This window comes from Dioscorea cayenensis, chromosome 5 (genome assembly GCF_009730915.1).
Source record: "Dioscorea cayenensis subsp. rotundata cultivar TDr96_F1 chromosome 5, TDr96_F1_v2_PseudoChromosome.rev07_lg8_w22 25.fasta, whole genome shotgun sequence".
Lineage (NCBI taxonomy): Eukaryota > Viridiplantae > Streptophyta > Magnoliopsida > Dioscoreales > Dioscoreaceae > Dioscorea > Dioscorea cayenensis.
In genome coordinates, this window is record NC_052475.1 from 20,486,731 (window position 1) to 20,502,181 (window position 15,451).

General features: G+C 33.6%; 1 protein-coding gene and 1 pseudogene across 3 annotated transcripts; both read right to left on the reverse strand.

The window, feature by feature from the left end:
• Positions 1-1,720: 1,720 nt before the first annotated feature.
• LOC120262390 (putative GPI-anchor transamidase) lies at positions 1,721-8,395 on the reverse strand. 3 transcript variants are annotated; one of them, XM_039270489.1, is made up of 11 exons: positions 8,239-8,395; positions 7,787-7,950; positions 7,599-7,640; positions 7,357-7,501; positions 6,122-6,351; positions 5,946-6,003; positions 3,932-4,009; positions 3,678-3,766; positions 3,231-3,312; positions 2,058-2,231; positions 1,721-1,974 (listed from the first exon to the last, which is right to left on the reverse strand). In XM_039270489.1, exons 1-11 carry the CDS (start codon positions 8,320-8,322, stop codon positions 1,840-1,842), a joined length of 1,281 nt encoding a protein of 426 aa, XP_039126423.1. In that variant the 5' UTR covers positions 8,323-8,395; the 3' UTR covers positions 1,721-1,839. The 3 variants fall into 3 exon arrangements, with proteins under 3 accessions (XP_039126423.1, XP_039126424.1, XP_039126425.1); XM_039270490.1 differs by having other exon boundaries at positions 7,787-7,943; positions 8,239-8,379; XM_039270491.1 differs by lacking the exons at positions 7,599-7,640; positions 7,787-7,950 and having other exon boundaries at positions 8,239-8,335.
• A 3,905-nt stretch (positions 8,396-12,300) lies between these two features.
• Positions 12,301-13,963, reverse strand: LOC120260085 (annotated as a pseudogene).
• Between the last annotated feature and the right edge of the window lie 1,488 nt (positions 13,964-15,451).

Consider the following 15,451-nt stretch of genomic DNA (forward strand, 5'->3'; position numbering starts at 1 on the left):
AACACCAATCTTGAGGGAAAGGAATGGTTAAGATTTGAGTTTTATGTGAGGAGTTGTTTTCGCTCTCTGTAATTGTTTGGAGAGGAAAAGAAAAGAGAAGGAAATAAGGAGGAAAGTGGCAGACGGTGTCGTACTAGTATATGTTCATGCATGGGTACGGGTGTCGGATCCACCGTTGATTTGCCTTAAGATGCGAAACATGTACGGATCTCGATGCATCTGTGCGGTAAAGATTGAGAAAATGGTACTAGTAATGGTAGTACTGATGTTTGGAATATGCCGCACAATTGCCTCGAGATTCGAGTCCGAAACCGGATCTAATGGTTTGAGTGCAATGGAGGAAATGTTCTCTTGCTTTTCCCCTTTTTCTTTCTTTTTATTTATTATAATTTATTGACCTTTTTTAAAAAAATATATACATACCATTGTTAAAAAAATATATATATATATATATAAAGAAAAAAAAAATGGGGGTTAGGTTTGGTGAGGGTGGCTGATGTTCTGCTTATGTAAGCGAGACCAGTGTTAGATACTGATATATAACAATAAAATTTTTACAAAAATGATAATAAGTTAAAAAAAATTGACTAAAAAAATATGAAATATATTTTTTTTAAATCACCATGTGATAATGCCTTCACAGACATTGATGTGCTAGTACGTGTAAGTTAACGGTGCAGGATAAGTCACTAATAAAATAATAAAACGAATAAAAAAAACAGACCGTTAAAAAACAAAATATGGATAATATTTTTTATTTTACGGACGGAATTGAATATCATTCAAAGGTTTATATGTTTTATTATATAAGGGTTACGTCATGAGTGTTTGGATATTAATTTAAAGAATAGTTTTAATTATGCTTTTAATTATAATTTAAAGACAATTCAATTGCTTTTAAGTAAGATTTAGACTTTAATATCTCAAATATAAAATAACATAATTTATAATAATAATTTAATGGTTCTTTTATGTTTAGAGAAATTTAATACATATAAAATATTCAAATTTTAAACTACATCAATATCCAAAATACCATACCTCTCTCATATTTTCCTAATTAAATAGACAAACTTAAACAAGTGAAGAAATGAGTGAAATATTATTTTATTTTATGTAGAGAATTTTAAAAATTAATATAATGAGTCTATTTAAGAGCCCTTCAATGAGCCCAGAGTGCCTCGGGATCTGGAATTCACCACATTGTGATCGAGTTTAGAAGCTGGACATCAGAGGACCAAAGGACCACGGAACCCAAACGCACTTACATTTTGTCTAGCTTAATAGGGTAATAGCCATAGGCCATACTACCCTACCCATGTTATCATCATAATAATGTAATAAATGAGATTAAATTAAAAACAACTTCAGGGACTAAGATATAATAAAGTATACACGCAAAGTCCTTCACTTCAAACAGTATAACAAGTCTCAAAAGGCAGAGCAATGAGTAATTTTTGAATAATTAGGAAAATGGACAAAAAGAAATAAGAATAAGAGAACAATTAGCAAGCGATTCCAAACCTCAAATAATATTTGATGATAATTAAGAATTTAATGTCTTAATAATATGGGCCTAATTCCAAAAGTATAACAATTTCTGTTCAAATCCATTGTTTGTCCACATTTGACAGAGATATCCATTCCCACAACCAAACACAGCTAAGAGCAAGTTTGCAATAAAACATCAAAAAGACAAAGCATTCAATGAACATGTACCTGAATTTTGTAACCTGAAGATGAGCAATTGATATAATTGAGTGGTGAAAACTGAAAACATGCAGTCTATGGTACAAAAATGGTATCCCATGCATAATAACATTCATATACCTTCAATGCTTACACTGATAATAAAGTTGAAATTGCTAGCAAAAGTACCATGCTTCCCAGACCATATAACACCAATTTTTCGGCATTTTCGTTATCCAACTTGTCTTCTAAAACCTTCAACCATGCATGGAAAGGGCAGTTATCCTGTTGCAAGATTGCATATATTTAGCTTTCTGCCAAAAGATTCCAGGCACAAAAGAAACAAGGGTGGAAACAGAGACGATTACCTTCGCATTGTGATTAGCTGCTTCAGTTTGAGCATTTTCACTTCCTAATGTTCTCCGGCTATCGGTTTCAGAAACTAAAGATATGTGAGCCTCAGGTTCCATAGAGAAACCAGTATACGCAAAGTCTGTGTGAAATGTTTTCATGACCGAGCCAAAGAAGTTCGTTACGGGTACCTAATTAGTGGTAGCTAAATCAGATCAGTAATTCTGCCCCACATAACAAAACAAAGGAAACAAATATGCTCACAGCTGTATTAGTCAAATAGGTGGATTATATCTCGAGAAGAACAGAGGTCTATAAATGTTGAATATATTTTTGTAATCAAACAGTTGAGCAAATGAAAAACACATCATGCCAAAAAATCTAGGTTCAGTTTTCTTTTGAAAGGGAATAACATCAACGGACCAAGAAGATACTTGCTTCTAACATTCTTATTCAATACAGCTAAAAATTGTTCACCTTCATGGATTAATTATTTTTAATTTTGATTTTTTTTTTCTTATTTTGAAGAAGTCTAAAATTAATTTATGGAAAAGAAAAAATATTTCCCTTCAAGGCAAGGTAATACTGACTCAATAAACCATTTGAGAACATATGGTACTTAAGTTTTAGTTGTGGTCCAATGAACTGGGAAAACAGGGAATTTGTCAAGTAATTCTAGGGCTTGATATTGTCAAGCTGAAAGAGAGATGGTAACAACTATAAATCTAAAATCTCTAAATGAACACAAGAAACCAAAAAAAAAAAATTACACAGAAAAGCAACCTAAGTCTGGGGTGGCCCAAAATACAGAATTCCAAGTCACCTTCTATATATATATATACATATATAAAGAGAGTAAGCTCCATATCTCGCTTCAGATATTAGTGGCAAGACAAACTCCAGAAAATCATGATATGCCATTGTGTAATCTGTACTTTGTTTTAGACCTTGTACATTGTGAGGGTTCACAAAGTCTCATGCCACAATAAGCTCAATTCTTGTGATTCTCTTCTTAATAACCAATACTAATTACGCTGAATATAATCCACTAAAAAATTAGTATTAAGGTAGCATTTGTTTATAAACTATCAATGCTAATTCCACAAATTAAAGCTGCATTCACACCAACCATCAGCCTTATTGAAGCTGATAAAAAATAGATGTCATCTAGGCTTTAGCTTAGACCATACCTCACTCAAGGGCCTTCGATAGAGATCTTCTCTATAAGATGCAGTGGACATCAACAAATGTGAATCATATGAATTGAATAGGCTGCACATTTCCATTATTCAAAAGTCAAGGAACCTCATAAGTAATGGCATATTTGAACAAGGAGCTTTATAGATCAGCAACTTACCAGAATACATGATCAGCAGGAAAATATAGTTCTTAACAAAAACACTAAAATGGCAGCAATCTCAAAGCAAATTAGGTGATTTATCAGAATTATAATCTTCTTCAGTCGGGTTTAACAATATAAGAACTTAAAAGGATTTCTACCACGCCGCATGTAATACCAATTGATTCACATAAGTCATAGAATCATAAGATGCATAAAGTGCTTTTATGCAGATATAAAATTTCAAACACGAGAAGATTATAGTCTTACAAAAAAGAAATAGGATGCCATGCATTACCTGCTCAATGAAGCATTGCTGTACATGTTCAGCTTCTCGAAGAAAGCAAGCGTGTAATATGTGAATCTATCCACAACAGATACACCAATCTATATTGGGCAAAAAGAAAGCAAGAAAAAGATATTAAATTATACTTCTGTATGCTTACTTTGATAATTTGATTAAACATGCTAGAAACTTCTGAAAGAGCAAAACAGTATGATGACCATAAAACAATTTTCATGCTAAAACAAATAAGAAAGAACTTATCTTACATCGGAATCTAGGTGATGAGAATATGAATTTTCCCCTTTCTTGCTACTCCCAATGGCCAAAACACCTGGTGACTGAAGCTGTAGAACACCAATGCTAGGGTCAGAAATCAGTGTGCAACAAGTTAGCTGAAACAACTGATGCAAAAAGAACATGACTCGTTTACCCTATCAGCAAACAGTAAAGTAAATCCAAGGTAATAAACCTAGACACAATTTGATGCTAAACAGAAAATGCTACTAAGCTTACATATCAGAATTAGATGCAATCATCCAAATTAACAAACTAAAAATAAAATAATATTTTATTTCATATGCATTATCAGAACCCACTGTTAAGAGGAAGCACCTGCAAACTCTTGGTAAAGAACACAAACTCTACAAACACATACTCCTATTTTCTTCCGGTCAGCATGATGTTCGGTTCCTCATGCTCTATGGTTGATCAGAAGAATCTAAGGTGTCTCTGGTTGGGAACTGAAACGGTTTAAACAGGTTTAGTCCCAACCCTTCCACCAAATACACAATAAGGGTTTTGTGATTATCCCACTACTCTAACTGTTGAAAGCTTTATTCTAAAAGTGCTACCAGAAAAGAAATGACGAGCACACCTAAGTCTTCCAATAATTTGGAGACTCCTGTAGGCAATGTCATAGGCAATTCAAACTGTTATTAGTATCACTTCTTTGGTCAGACCAGCTTATACCATGGCCCCCTCCTTGAAAGTAAATGCCATAGAATCCAAACTTTGATTAAAATCTGAAATCCCCAACTTCATTTCTGTTCTGATATCTTCAAGGATATCCTGATGATGCTCATGGCAGTCTTCCTCAACAGACACTTTCTACCAATCTATTTAACGAACTTGTGAAACTTGATAAGGTTCACGGACAGTTAGTTGTTGTAAGAAAGAATTAGATTCCCGACTTGTGAACTTTCCATCTGATTCAATAGCCTTCCACCATTAATATCACCTTCGTTTAACCCCCACAATAATTCATATAAGAGTGAGCCATTATGCATAGATTCTTTAGATTCTAACATTCTAAGACGAGCATTGAAACTGTCCATCATGCCACTAATGCAAGTAGGCATTAGGCCTACCAGCTCTAGTACCAAATCAATCCAGGACAACCCAGGAAATCACACTCGAATTCCTAGCATTCACACTGAAGAGGGCAAATGTGCAACAAAAATAGCATAAACTAAAACAAAATCTTTCATCCATTCACTTATTTCCTAGAAGAGATCCGTCTTCCTTTTATAAAGGATATAAATCTCGCTAAAGTGTAAACACAAGTAGACTTGATAACCAAGATAACAAACCGGAACCAATTAAACAACAACTTATCTAACTTCTAGACATACTGACAAACTTAAGATTAAACTAACAGCACTAGCAGGAGAAACTCAAGCTTTGATAAAGCTCAAAAACAAGCACAACAAAGTTGGGACGCTTATGCAATATAAAACTACCAAGATAACCATCAAACTCAAATTCATGGAAGCACAACACCATAAGTCTAAAATGAGTACTAACCTTAGACAATGTCAAGTAATAGTGGTAGCCCATAATATGCATGACTCTAATCCATGAATCATTCTTAACTTTTCCTTATTACATGTATGATATGTGTGAGTACTGGTGAAACCTCCATGAGATTTCACTGCCAATCAATTATTGGTACAAAGATTTTAATAATTTTAAATTCATGCCAACGATGATAATGTCAATCTCCTATGAAATTTTATGACTAGTGCAGACATCACATAAGTCAAATGTACCAATAATAGGAGTATACAGTCTAATGATATTATAAAGAGTTAAATGAGAAAATAGCTCTTATTGTTAGTTGAATCAAGACAAATACATTAATACAAACACAACTTGACAATAAAAGTCTGCTAGAAAGCAATACATAATCTCCTCTGGTGCTGACATTTATTGCAAGGAAAACAAAGTCAAATAATTGGGCAAGAGGATCATTCATAGACAAATGGAGAATACAAAGCAAACCTGGGAGAATAGTGTGGCAGCTTGGCAAGTATCAACCATTATCAGTAGTTCCTTGAATCTGAAAATAAAGAACAGGGAAAGGTAATGAACATTTATACATTCTGCAAAAAAAAATTAGAAACCCTTCCTTCAGATAAACATATAAAAAAAAATTAGAGAAGAAAGAAGAGGTTTACCTATGCTTCTCTTTCATCTGTTTCACTGCATCAGCTAGATCATGGCTCTGAAGTTCTTCATTGTCCTGAAATTTTAAAAATTCATCTCCACCATGCCCAGTCATGTACACGAGAATATGGCTCCCTTCATCACTTAAAAGGCGCTTTGATCTGGGAACAGCAGTCTCATGCCTCCCAGTCAAAACGCGCAAAAAATTTTCAACAGTCACTTCATAGCCTCGATAATCAACCTGAGAATTGAAATTGGAAAGAAAAAGGGGGTCCTCACTTAAACAATGGTTATTTGGAAACATAAATGCCAAAATGGAAACTACTATATTTCTCTACATGTCATCTAACTATTTGCACACTAAAAGTTCAGCAAAATACGCTCATGCTCACAGTCTAAAACATAAACAGAAAATAGACAAATCAAAGGTAAATGATGAAAAAGGAAAAGCTTCAAAATAAAGTACAAAATGATGGTGTTGATATCCCCAGACAATAAGATGCTACCATAAACAACATAAAAAAAAAAAAAATCTAAACGTCACGAGGCAAGAAGAAGGTTAGACTGGAGACTTGATATTTTCTCAAAAGATAGAAGAAGAGAATAAACATAAAGGAAGTAATCACATACATTCATGACTCACCCTTCAACCCAAGCAACCTGTGAGTCTATTTAGAGGTCGGCACTGGCCAAATAACCAGACCCAACAGCCCCGCCCTGCTGGGTCTGGTTAACCTGAATCCTGACCCGGGCCAGATCCACCTCTTGAGCAGTTCTGGCAGACCAGGTAGACCTACCAGAACCATTAAGCCACAACCCACTGGTTCACGAGTTAACCACCGGGTTACCATGTAAACCTTTTTTTTGTTAAATAAAAAATAATTTAAAACACACCAGATTGGACATGGCAGGTTGCTCAATGCGGGCAACCTGCTGGGTAACGGGTTGGAAAAACACAGGAAAAAAAAGTATCCTGACAACATAACAGTTTTACTTCACTCTTCGTATCATTTTTCAATTATAACAAATCACAAGTCTATACCATAATTTCCTATGCAGGTATGGGCCTCAATGTCACAACAGCGTGCGAGATCAACAAGTGTTTGATAAACTCATCTTAAACTCTCATCATTACTTAGATCATTATCCAAAATATAGAAGCTAAACTTATCTAGAAAACAACACAGTAAGACATAAGCCACAATTGGAAATTTTAAAACTAAAACAAAATTAATCAGAAACCAACCTCGACATTATCTCCATACAGGTTAAGCATGTGATTCTCATTGTTGAAAACTTGAGCAGGATAGCTATTCCTAGCATTGCAAGCCATGTCATCTGCCAACATTAGTATAATCCGCTCATCTGGAATACCAAGCCGCTTCACCGTCCTGAATGAAAAACATTCAAATTCCATTAAACAAAACATTCATACCTTAAAAACCTACCAAAAACAGGGGAAAATATAGACCACGAATCACTACTTGCCTGTACAATGAGAGTGTATTAGCCATGTGACGATAATTAAACCTGATAATACCAAATAAAAAGATTAAAAAAAGGAAAACCAAACTCACAATCACCCATAAACCTCAATACTATGAATCAAATAACAAAAACAAAGAATTCGGTGAATTAACACAGAAAGGAAGTTAATTTAGGATGGAATTGATTACCAGAAACGGGAAGTGCAAACCAGAACGGCCCAGTTGTTGTTGTGCACCGTGGAAGAGTGAGAAGGCGGCGAGATTGCGAGCAAGAGGAGAAGTAGAAGGATCCATGGCCGCACCATACTCGTCCGGGGAGTGCAATCACAACTGCCAGAATTCAAAACTGGGCACTCCACAACAATAAGAAGTTCATACATTTAGAAACCCTAGACCTCTGAAGAACTCAAACACTCAAATTATCATTTTCAATTTCATAGAAATTGAAGATCAAGAAACCAAACTGATCAAAGCATCAGAATAAAAAACCTCCACAATCAAACAAACGTACAATCAAAATCAATCACAATCCACAAAAACAAACTCACAAACTTCCGAATCAAAGCACAAACAGAGATCAACACAAGCCAGAAACCCTAATTCAGAGAGAGAAAAAAAAAACGCAGGATTAGAGGTCTCACCTCAAGTTTCTGGATGGCAGCGACCTCGGTCGAGCCGGTGAAGCTGATGAAATTGTCAATCGCGACCTGCGAAGGCCTCGCCATTTGATGCGAGCTCTGCAAGCACGTCTCCCCGCCGGAGATAGGCGGTGTTCTCACCGGATCCAAACTATTTTTAAGTGAACTTTTAAAAAATATTAAAATATTAATATTTTTCTCATTAACACTCTTCTCTTTTCAAAAAAATCACAAAAATAATATATTTTTGTTTTTTTAAACCATTTTTAAATTATCATTAATTTTTAAAAAGTTATATTGCTTTTAGATTGCATTTATTTTGGAAATTTATGTTGTTATTATTATTATTATTAAAATACAAATTATTTTGCATGTTTTTTTAAAACTTATTTACATTTTAAATTGTTTAAAACTATTTGTTTTTGGGCAACCTAGGATTAAAAATGATTCAATTGTAGAGACATATTGTGAGCTGACCAAAGTTCAGACGTATACATAGACAAAAATCCTAATTCTATTAGTTATAATTCATGCTTTTTATGTAAACAACTAGACATTATAAAACTACTTATCTAACATATGGTAAAAATATGTAATGTAAAATAAGTTATGGATGTATTTGATTATCTTCTATTTGTACTTGAATGTAACTATTGTTGTTTAAATTACAAGTTATTCAATCAAAAATAATAATAATTGCCATTTAAAAAAAATAAAACTTAAATAGATTTAAAAATTTTGACTTTGTGATTATTTAAAAAATAATATGTTAATAATAATAATTTTTAAAAATGGCTTAAAAAACCAAGAAAATGTATAAATAATAATAACAACATATTTTTCCTAAATAAATGTGGTTGAAAAAAAGTTGTTAAAAATTAATAATAACTTAAAAACTGTTTGAAAAAAAATTATTTGTTTGATTTTTTTAAAGAGAAGGGTGTATATGAAAAAAAAATTAATATCTTAGTATTTTTAAAAAGTCCACTCATTACCAAAGTGATGACTAAACTTGATGAGATGTTTTGAAACCATGTTTGTGAATAAATTTTACATGGAGTTATTTTGACAATTAAAATAAAAAAGAGGGTTGTAGAAAAACCCCTCATCTTTTTTCTATAATTGATAAAATAACTTATTTTTAGGGTTGTTTGGTACGTGGGAAAATAAGAGTTAATTTTTTGAACAGTCACCCAACTTTGCCTTATTTTTACTTCAGCCATCCAACTTTAAAATTCATCAAAGTGGTTACTCAAGTTTTAAAAACATTCATCGGACAGCCACCCAAGACTTTCCGATACCCAAAAGCTTATGTGGTCGTCGTAAAGGCTAAGTTAGGAACTGATGTCCACATCATCAAGCTTACTTGCCTTGTCCACGTCAGATTAAGTGGTTGACTAGGCAAAATAACGACACCTCCGCCCTTTCTTCTTTGGTTTTTCTTCTCTGTCGTCTTCTTCTTCTCACCATTGTTCTGGAGACTTCTAAGCTGGTGGCTTTGACTATCTCCGGTGATCGAGAGGAAAGAAGCGTTGCTTTCACCTGTGAAAGAAAACAACAAATGTTTAATCGCGCACATTGTCAATCAATTGGGAGATCTAACAAGCAGGGGAGGAGCCGCCAGAGTATTGCAAGGAAACCCCAGCTTTGCTTCTAGTTTCTTTCCTATTTGGTTTTGTAGCATTGCATTCCGCCATCGATTAGGAGTTAGGGTTTGCAGTTTGGTTAAGGGTTCTCACTTTTACTTTGGATGATGTACCAGATGTGGGTTTTTATGAATTGGTCAATGTTGTTGAAGTGTTTAATTAGGAGTTGCAATCAAAGAGAACACAACTCAAATATAACATGTGGAATATGGGTCTCATGTGGAATATAATGTGTCCTTCTTGTGGTTCTAGGTTGACCAGAACTTGAAAAATATGCAAAAACTGTGAATGTCTTGTATATTCTATGGTTTTGTCTTTCTTTGGTACTTCATCAAATGATCAATGTCATATGTTTATATGTTATTGGTTATCTCATCTTTGACACATTCGACATTTTATTATACAAATGTTTAATCCAAATTTTGAAATTTCTGTCTTAAGTTTAACCTGATTACCATGGATATGGTATTTAAGATGTTCTCTTGGAATGATGTAACAGTGAAAGAACAATGTAAAATTGTGGCTCATTTCATTAGTTTCTTAAATTGATGAATGGTGACGTGACGACCTTGTATCCTGGACAATACTGTCCAAGTTGATTTTATATGCTCCATCTCATGTTAAACCTTGTCATAGACAATATAATGGTATTTAGGATGTCTTTATCCACAACTAGAAACTCTTGCATTCTATCTTTTAATAAATTTAACAAGAAGATTGATATTAAATTCTTCAATTTGTGACAACCAGTTTGTGCAGAATGTCTAAAAAGCCTTACAATCTATGGTCATTTCTGAATAGGTCTCAGTCTTTGTTAATTTACTTCAAATTCACCATATAAAGTTCTTAATATTAAAGATGCATTATGCCAACAGTGAAAGAGGCCCATTGAAGCAAGGCTTTGATTATGCTTAATTATTATGAAGGATTGTCCTTTCATGAAGGATTGTCCTACATTATTATGATGGATACACTATTTCATCATGCAAAAGGCCATAATGGATTAGAAAACAAACCTTTCATGAAGGATTGTCCTACATTAATTGAATGAGCTTTACTTCTTAGGGAGAAAAGCTCATTCAATCTTCACTCAATCTTCATTTGACACCAACTGCACAATGATTAGTGGTTATAACAAATTTTCATTATCTTTGTTCATTACTAATCTTGCAAAAAAAAGTGTTTCTAAAATCCTAGAATGTATTATAGTGAGATGTAGAATCGTTTATATAGAAGTCCTTAAAGATATATTTACATTCACCTTCTTGCTCTAGCTTGCCTGTTTTTTTTTTAAAATAGCCTAATTTAAAAAAAAAAACTTATAGAGGAAAAGCCTTAAAGGACCAAGTGTGGAATTGTGGCAAAGCAGCCAACATCCCTTCATATTAGAAATCCATGGAACAATTAAAGGATATGTCTTCAGGTGCCTTTGAATACCTCAAGAAAATAGACCCCCATCATTCACTACAAGAAGGTACATAATTAGGGGTGGTTTTAAAGGTATATTGTGGCGGTTTTAACCGCCGCAATATGTGTTTGGCGGCGGTTACATAAATGTCGTGATTACAGGCGTCGGCAAAGCGTTTGCCGACAGTTTTAAACAACTGTCGGAACAACCGTGACATCCCAGATATGCATTTACCAGCGGTTTAAAACCACCGCCCAAACTGCCATAATATGCATGCGTCGTGTGACATCTTCGCATATGACAACGACGATAAAACCGCCACGGTAGGCGCCGTAAATTACATATAAAGACACCTTTCATGATTTTGCGGCGGTTTTCAAGGCGATGTGAACCACCGTGAGTGCAAAATAATTTTTTGAATTATTATATTTTTAAATTTATAATTAATTATTAATTTGTTATTAATTTATTATTTTTCAAATAATTATAATAATCTCCATTTTATGGTGGGTTGAACCATCACAAGTGGCAACTTATTTTTAAATATTACTATTTTTTTTATTTTTTAGGATATTATAAATTTTTATTAATGATAAATTAACATTGAAAAAACTGCAAGTAATTACATATATACAAGCTTTCTAACGAAAAAATGAAGTCTAGTTGTATTTGAACACATGAATTCAGATTTCACTAATGCAATCTTTCAATATTATTCATCAACAATTTTCCCAAAAAGTAGTCAATCAAATAAAGAACAGTTTCAATTGATTTGAATTTGAAGAGTTCATCAATTTATATCAATCATGAGTGCAACTTACACCAAAGGTTGAACTTCATTTTTGTTTACAAGATGCAGACAAATGGACTTTGTGACACCATCTTTATCACGTAAGCTGCAACAAAGAAGCTAACTACATTTTAGACATCCATTCAAAACAAAGTGAACATGATGTGTTTTCCATAAGAATATTTCTTATGCTGTCAAAATTTTCACTCAATTGTTCAGATTCAAAAGAACATGATGTGCTTTCCATAAGAATATTTCTTTAAGGCATTTAAGTGAACTTTAATGTGTGAAAGGATTAGCTCTCTGTTGCAATCATCACACATCTTGAGAACCTTCTAAACGAAGTAATAATTCCCAACTCACACTTTGCGCAAAAATAGACTAATCCTAGTTTAAAATATAATTAGCTCAGTTCCATGATCATGAAGAACTGATATTCTACATTAACAATATGGAGGGAAAATGCAGTGTAGCATACCTGTAAGGGTTCATTCCCATCAGTAGTACCAAGCATCTCATTTATTAGCAGTTGACGTTCTTTAGGACTACCAAAAGTCAAGCACTTCTCAACTACATTAGAAGCTAATTTCTTCTGATTCATTTTTACTATCTGCCCAATGAGTCTGCAAATAATAGCATATCGTTCTTCTGGCTTGCCTTGTTGCAGCACATGCTTACATAACCAAATAGATTAACCAAATTCATATCATTATTAAAGCAACGCCATGTATAACACAATAGTTGGTATAATTTAAGAAAGTAAAACACATATATTGAACACAAGATTAAAAGCATATTTAACACAAAGAATAATAAAATTATCACTGATGCTCATCAGATACCTGAACAACATAGTTCCCTTATTGATCTTGTGCCAACATGTAGAGAGATTTGAGTATCTCATCCATCATGGTACTTTGTGTTTCAAGATCATCACAGTGCCCCAAAACCCTCTATTAGCATCAATAAAGTCATTAGATAATGGACCAGCATAAATACATTCACAATAAATAAATTGACCAAAATGGAAGTAGCGTGTCTTATATGAAGAGTGATAAATTTGCTTGAGAACCTGAATCACACGGCAACCATATGGGTGGGTGGAGAGTGCCACAACTTGCCTTTAGAAGGTCTTAATAATAAATTGAATACTTTCTTGAGGAATGCACTCAATGCACTCCTGGATTACGTGATTGCCACTTTGATCATGAATATACTTCATAATTGAACCTTCAAGATCAAGAACCATTTTGGTTTGCTACACTACATCAACTACCTCTAAAGCCTGGAAAACAATATGTTATAGCATAATTATCACACATCATTGACAAAGGTAAAAATTTTAAAGTAACTGCAGAATAACAAAATATCAGATGCCAACACAAGCTGGTAAGCAAATAAACTGTTATCTTGGACACAAAATTTACCCATGAACAATACCAAAATATTTCATTAATTGGCCCCATATGGGTAGGGAGAACACAAAAACAAATAGGTGAACTAAAGCAAAAAATAGTGATATGGTTTTGAGCATGGAATGATCAATAATTTGAATAGAGTCATTTAAGATGATAAATAAAAAAGTTCAGATGGAACCTTCAAGCATACATTTGAAGACTTAGAGGTAACACATGACCAGTGAGTTGGCCAGCCAATTGCTTTCTCTCTCAAAAAACTGCAAAACAAAGTGTTGGCATCAGAACTTTTTTTAGAAGTAGTGGCACCCACCACAGTGAATAACACATGCTATATAACATAATTTTCAAAAACATCAATCATCAAAGACTGAGCCTGAGGAAGAATTTCAGGGAAGATCTTATTTTTCTCTTTTGTGGAGGCAGTTTGTAATTTTTGTTGAATGAATTGTCTTCCGTATTGATCCATACTAGATAACATGAGAAAAAGAAAAAAAAAATGAGGCCTCTAGTAATCTTTGAAGACAAATTGTATGAAAAAATACAACATATACAACCGATAAGATATACCTGAATTTCACAACATGTGCAATAGAATCAGAGGCTCCTTGCACAAATTACGCATATAATGGATCAGCAATCGGAACTTGAAAACCAGATCCCATTTGACTACCAACTCTATTAAAAAATTGCTCATCAGCAGCACCTACCAGAGCACAAGTGAATAATGAAAAAAAATTGATTAAGTTGTTGCTGGTGCAAATAATAGCAGTAGGAAGCAATGGCAGACCTTGGTTTTGTTATATATCCACAGCTTGAAAGTGGCTATCTGAGCTTCCTGCCACTAGATTGCCACAACAAGAGAGTTGTGAGCCTCCAACTCCCCTTGCCACAGTGGGAGTATGTCAAAAAGTTTTAATATGGCATCACAACCCAATATTATCTAACACTAAACATTAGAGATTGAAAATTAAGGTACACATGCATATATCCTAACAAAACAGTGTTGAAATTTCACAAATACCACAAAAGCAAATAACCTAATATTCAGAAATCCAATAAGCAGTAACTTAAAATGGATCAAATTCAAACTACAAAGTGATAAACAAAGTCCAAAATTCCTAATAGGTTTTCCCTATGTAATATAAATATATATATATATATATATATATATAAACCACGCTCCATCTCCATTTAACTTGCATGCTCTTACGAAGAAGCCTAAAAAAGAGGATAAATTGGATGTAGATGTAGTATGGCACTCAGTAGGACTGGAGTCCTCACTGGAATTTACCAAATGATTAGAAACAATGTGTCATTTTGTCCTTGGAATTCTACAAACAAATCAAATAAGTAAATGATTAGTTTAATTAGTTTAATAGCATTTAAAGACAAGAAGATACTGAGAAATGAGGCAAATAAAAGCAACAATAAACAACATTTACCACTTCATATCTCAATGATTTGAATGTTGTCATGAAGTCCATAATTTTCACAAATACTCAAGGATTACATATCATTCGGATCATCTACATTATCTCGACTCAACTGCAAATGTGCATCATCATCAACGAATAAGCTATCCAAATTTTGTGATGGGTATGCTTCAATAATGGGCATAGCGTCTTCATCACTCTCCCCCATGTCATATTGGTCTCTAGGTTTTAGATGTATAGGTATACACCATCCATCCTCCTTTTGATCATCAAAATAGAATACCATCTGTGCCTTAGAAGCTTTAATGTATGGCTCATCGTCTTCAAGCACCCCAGCGTGTATAGGTCTTATAAAATTTACAGAAGTAAAACCCAATTTATCAATTTTTATACCGCTTGGGTGAGTTGTGTTGGCCCATTCACATTTGAACAAAATCACCATAAACATCCTGTTATAATTAAGTTCATTGATATCAATTAGTTTTCCATGATAGGGCAGACCTCCATATCGCATGTTAACA

Coding starts and splice junctions, on each gene's coding strand:
- LOC120262390 (XM_039270489.1), bottom strand. CDS start 8,322: ATGGCGAGGCCTTCGCAGGTCGCGATTGACAATTTCATCAGCTTCACC. Junction 7,502..7,598: donor AATACACTCTCATTGTACAG/GCAAGTAGTGAT, acceptor TTTTTCATTCAG/GACGGTGAAGCGGCTTGGTA. Junction 3,767..3,931: donor CTCATCACCTAGATTCCGAT/GTAAGATAAGTT, acceptor TGCCCAATATAG/ATTGGTGTATCTGTTGTGGA.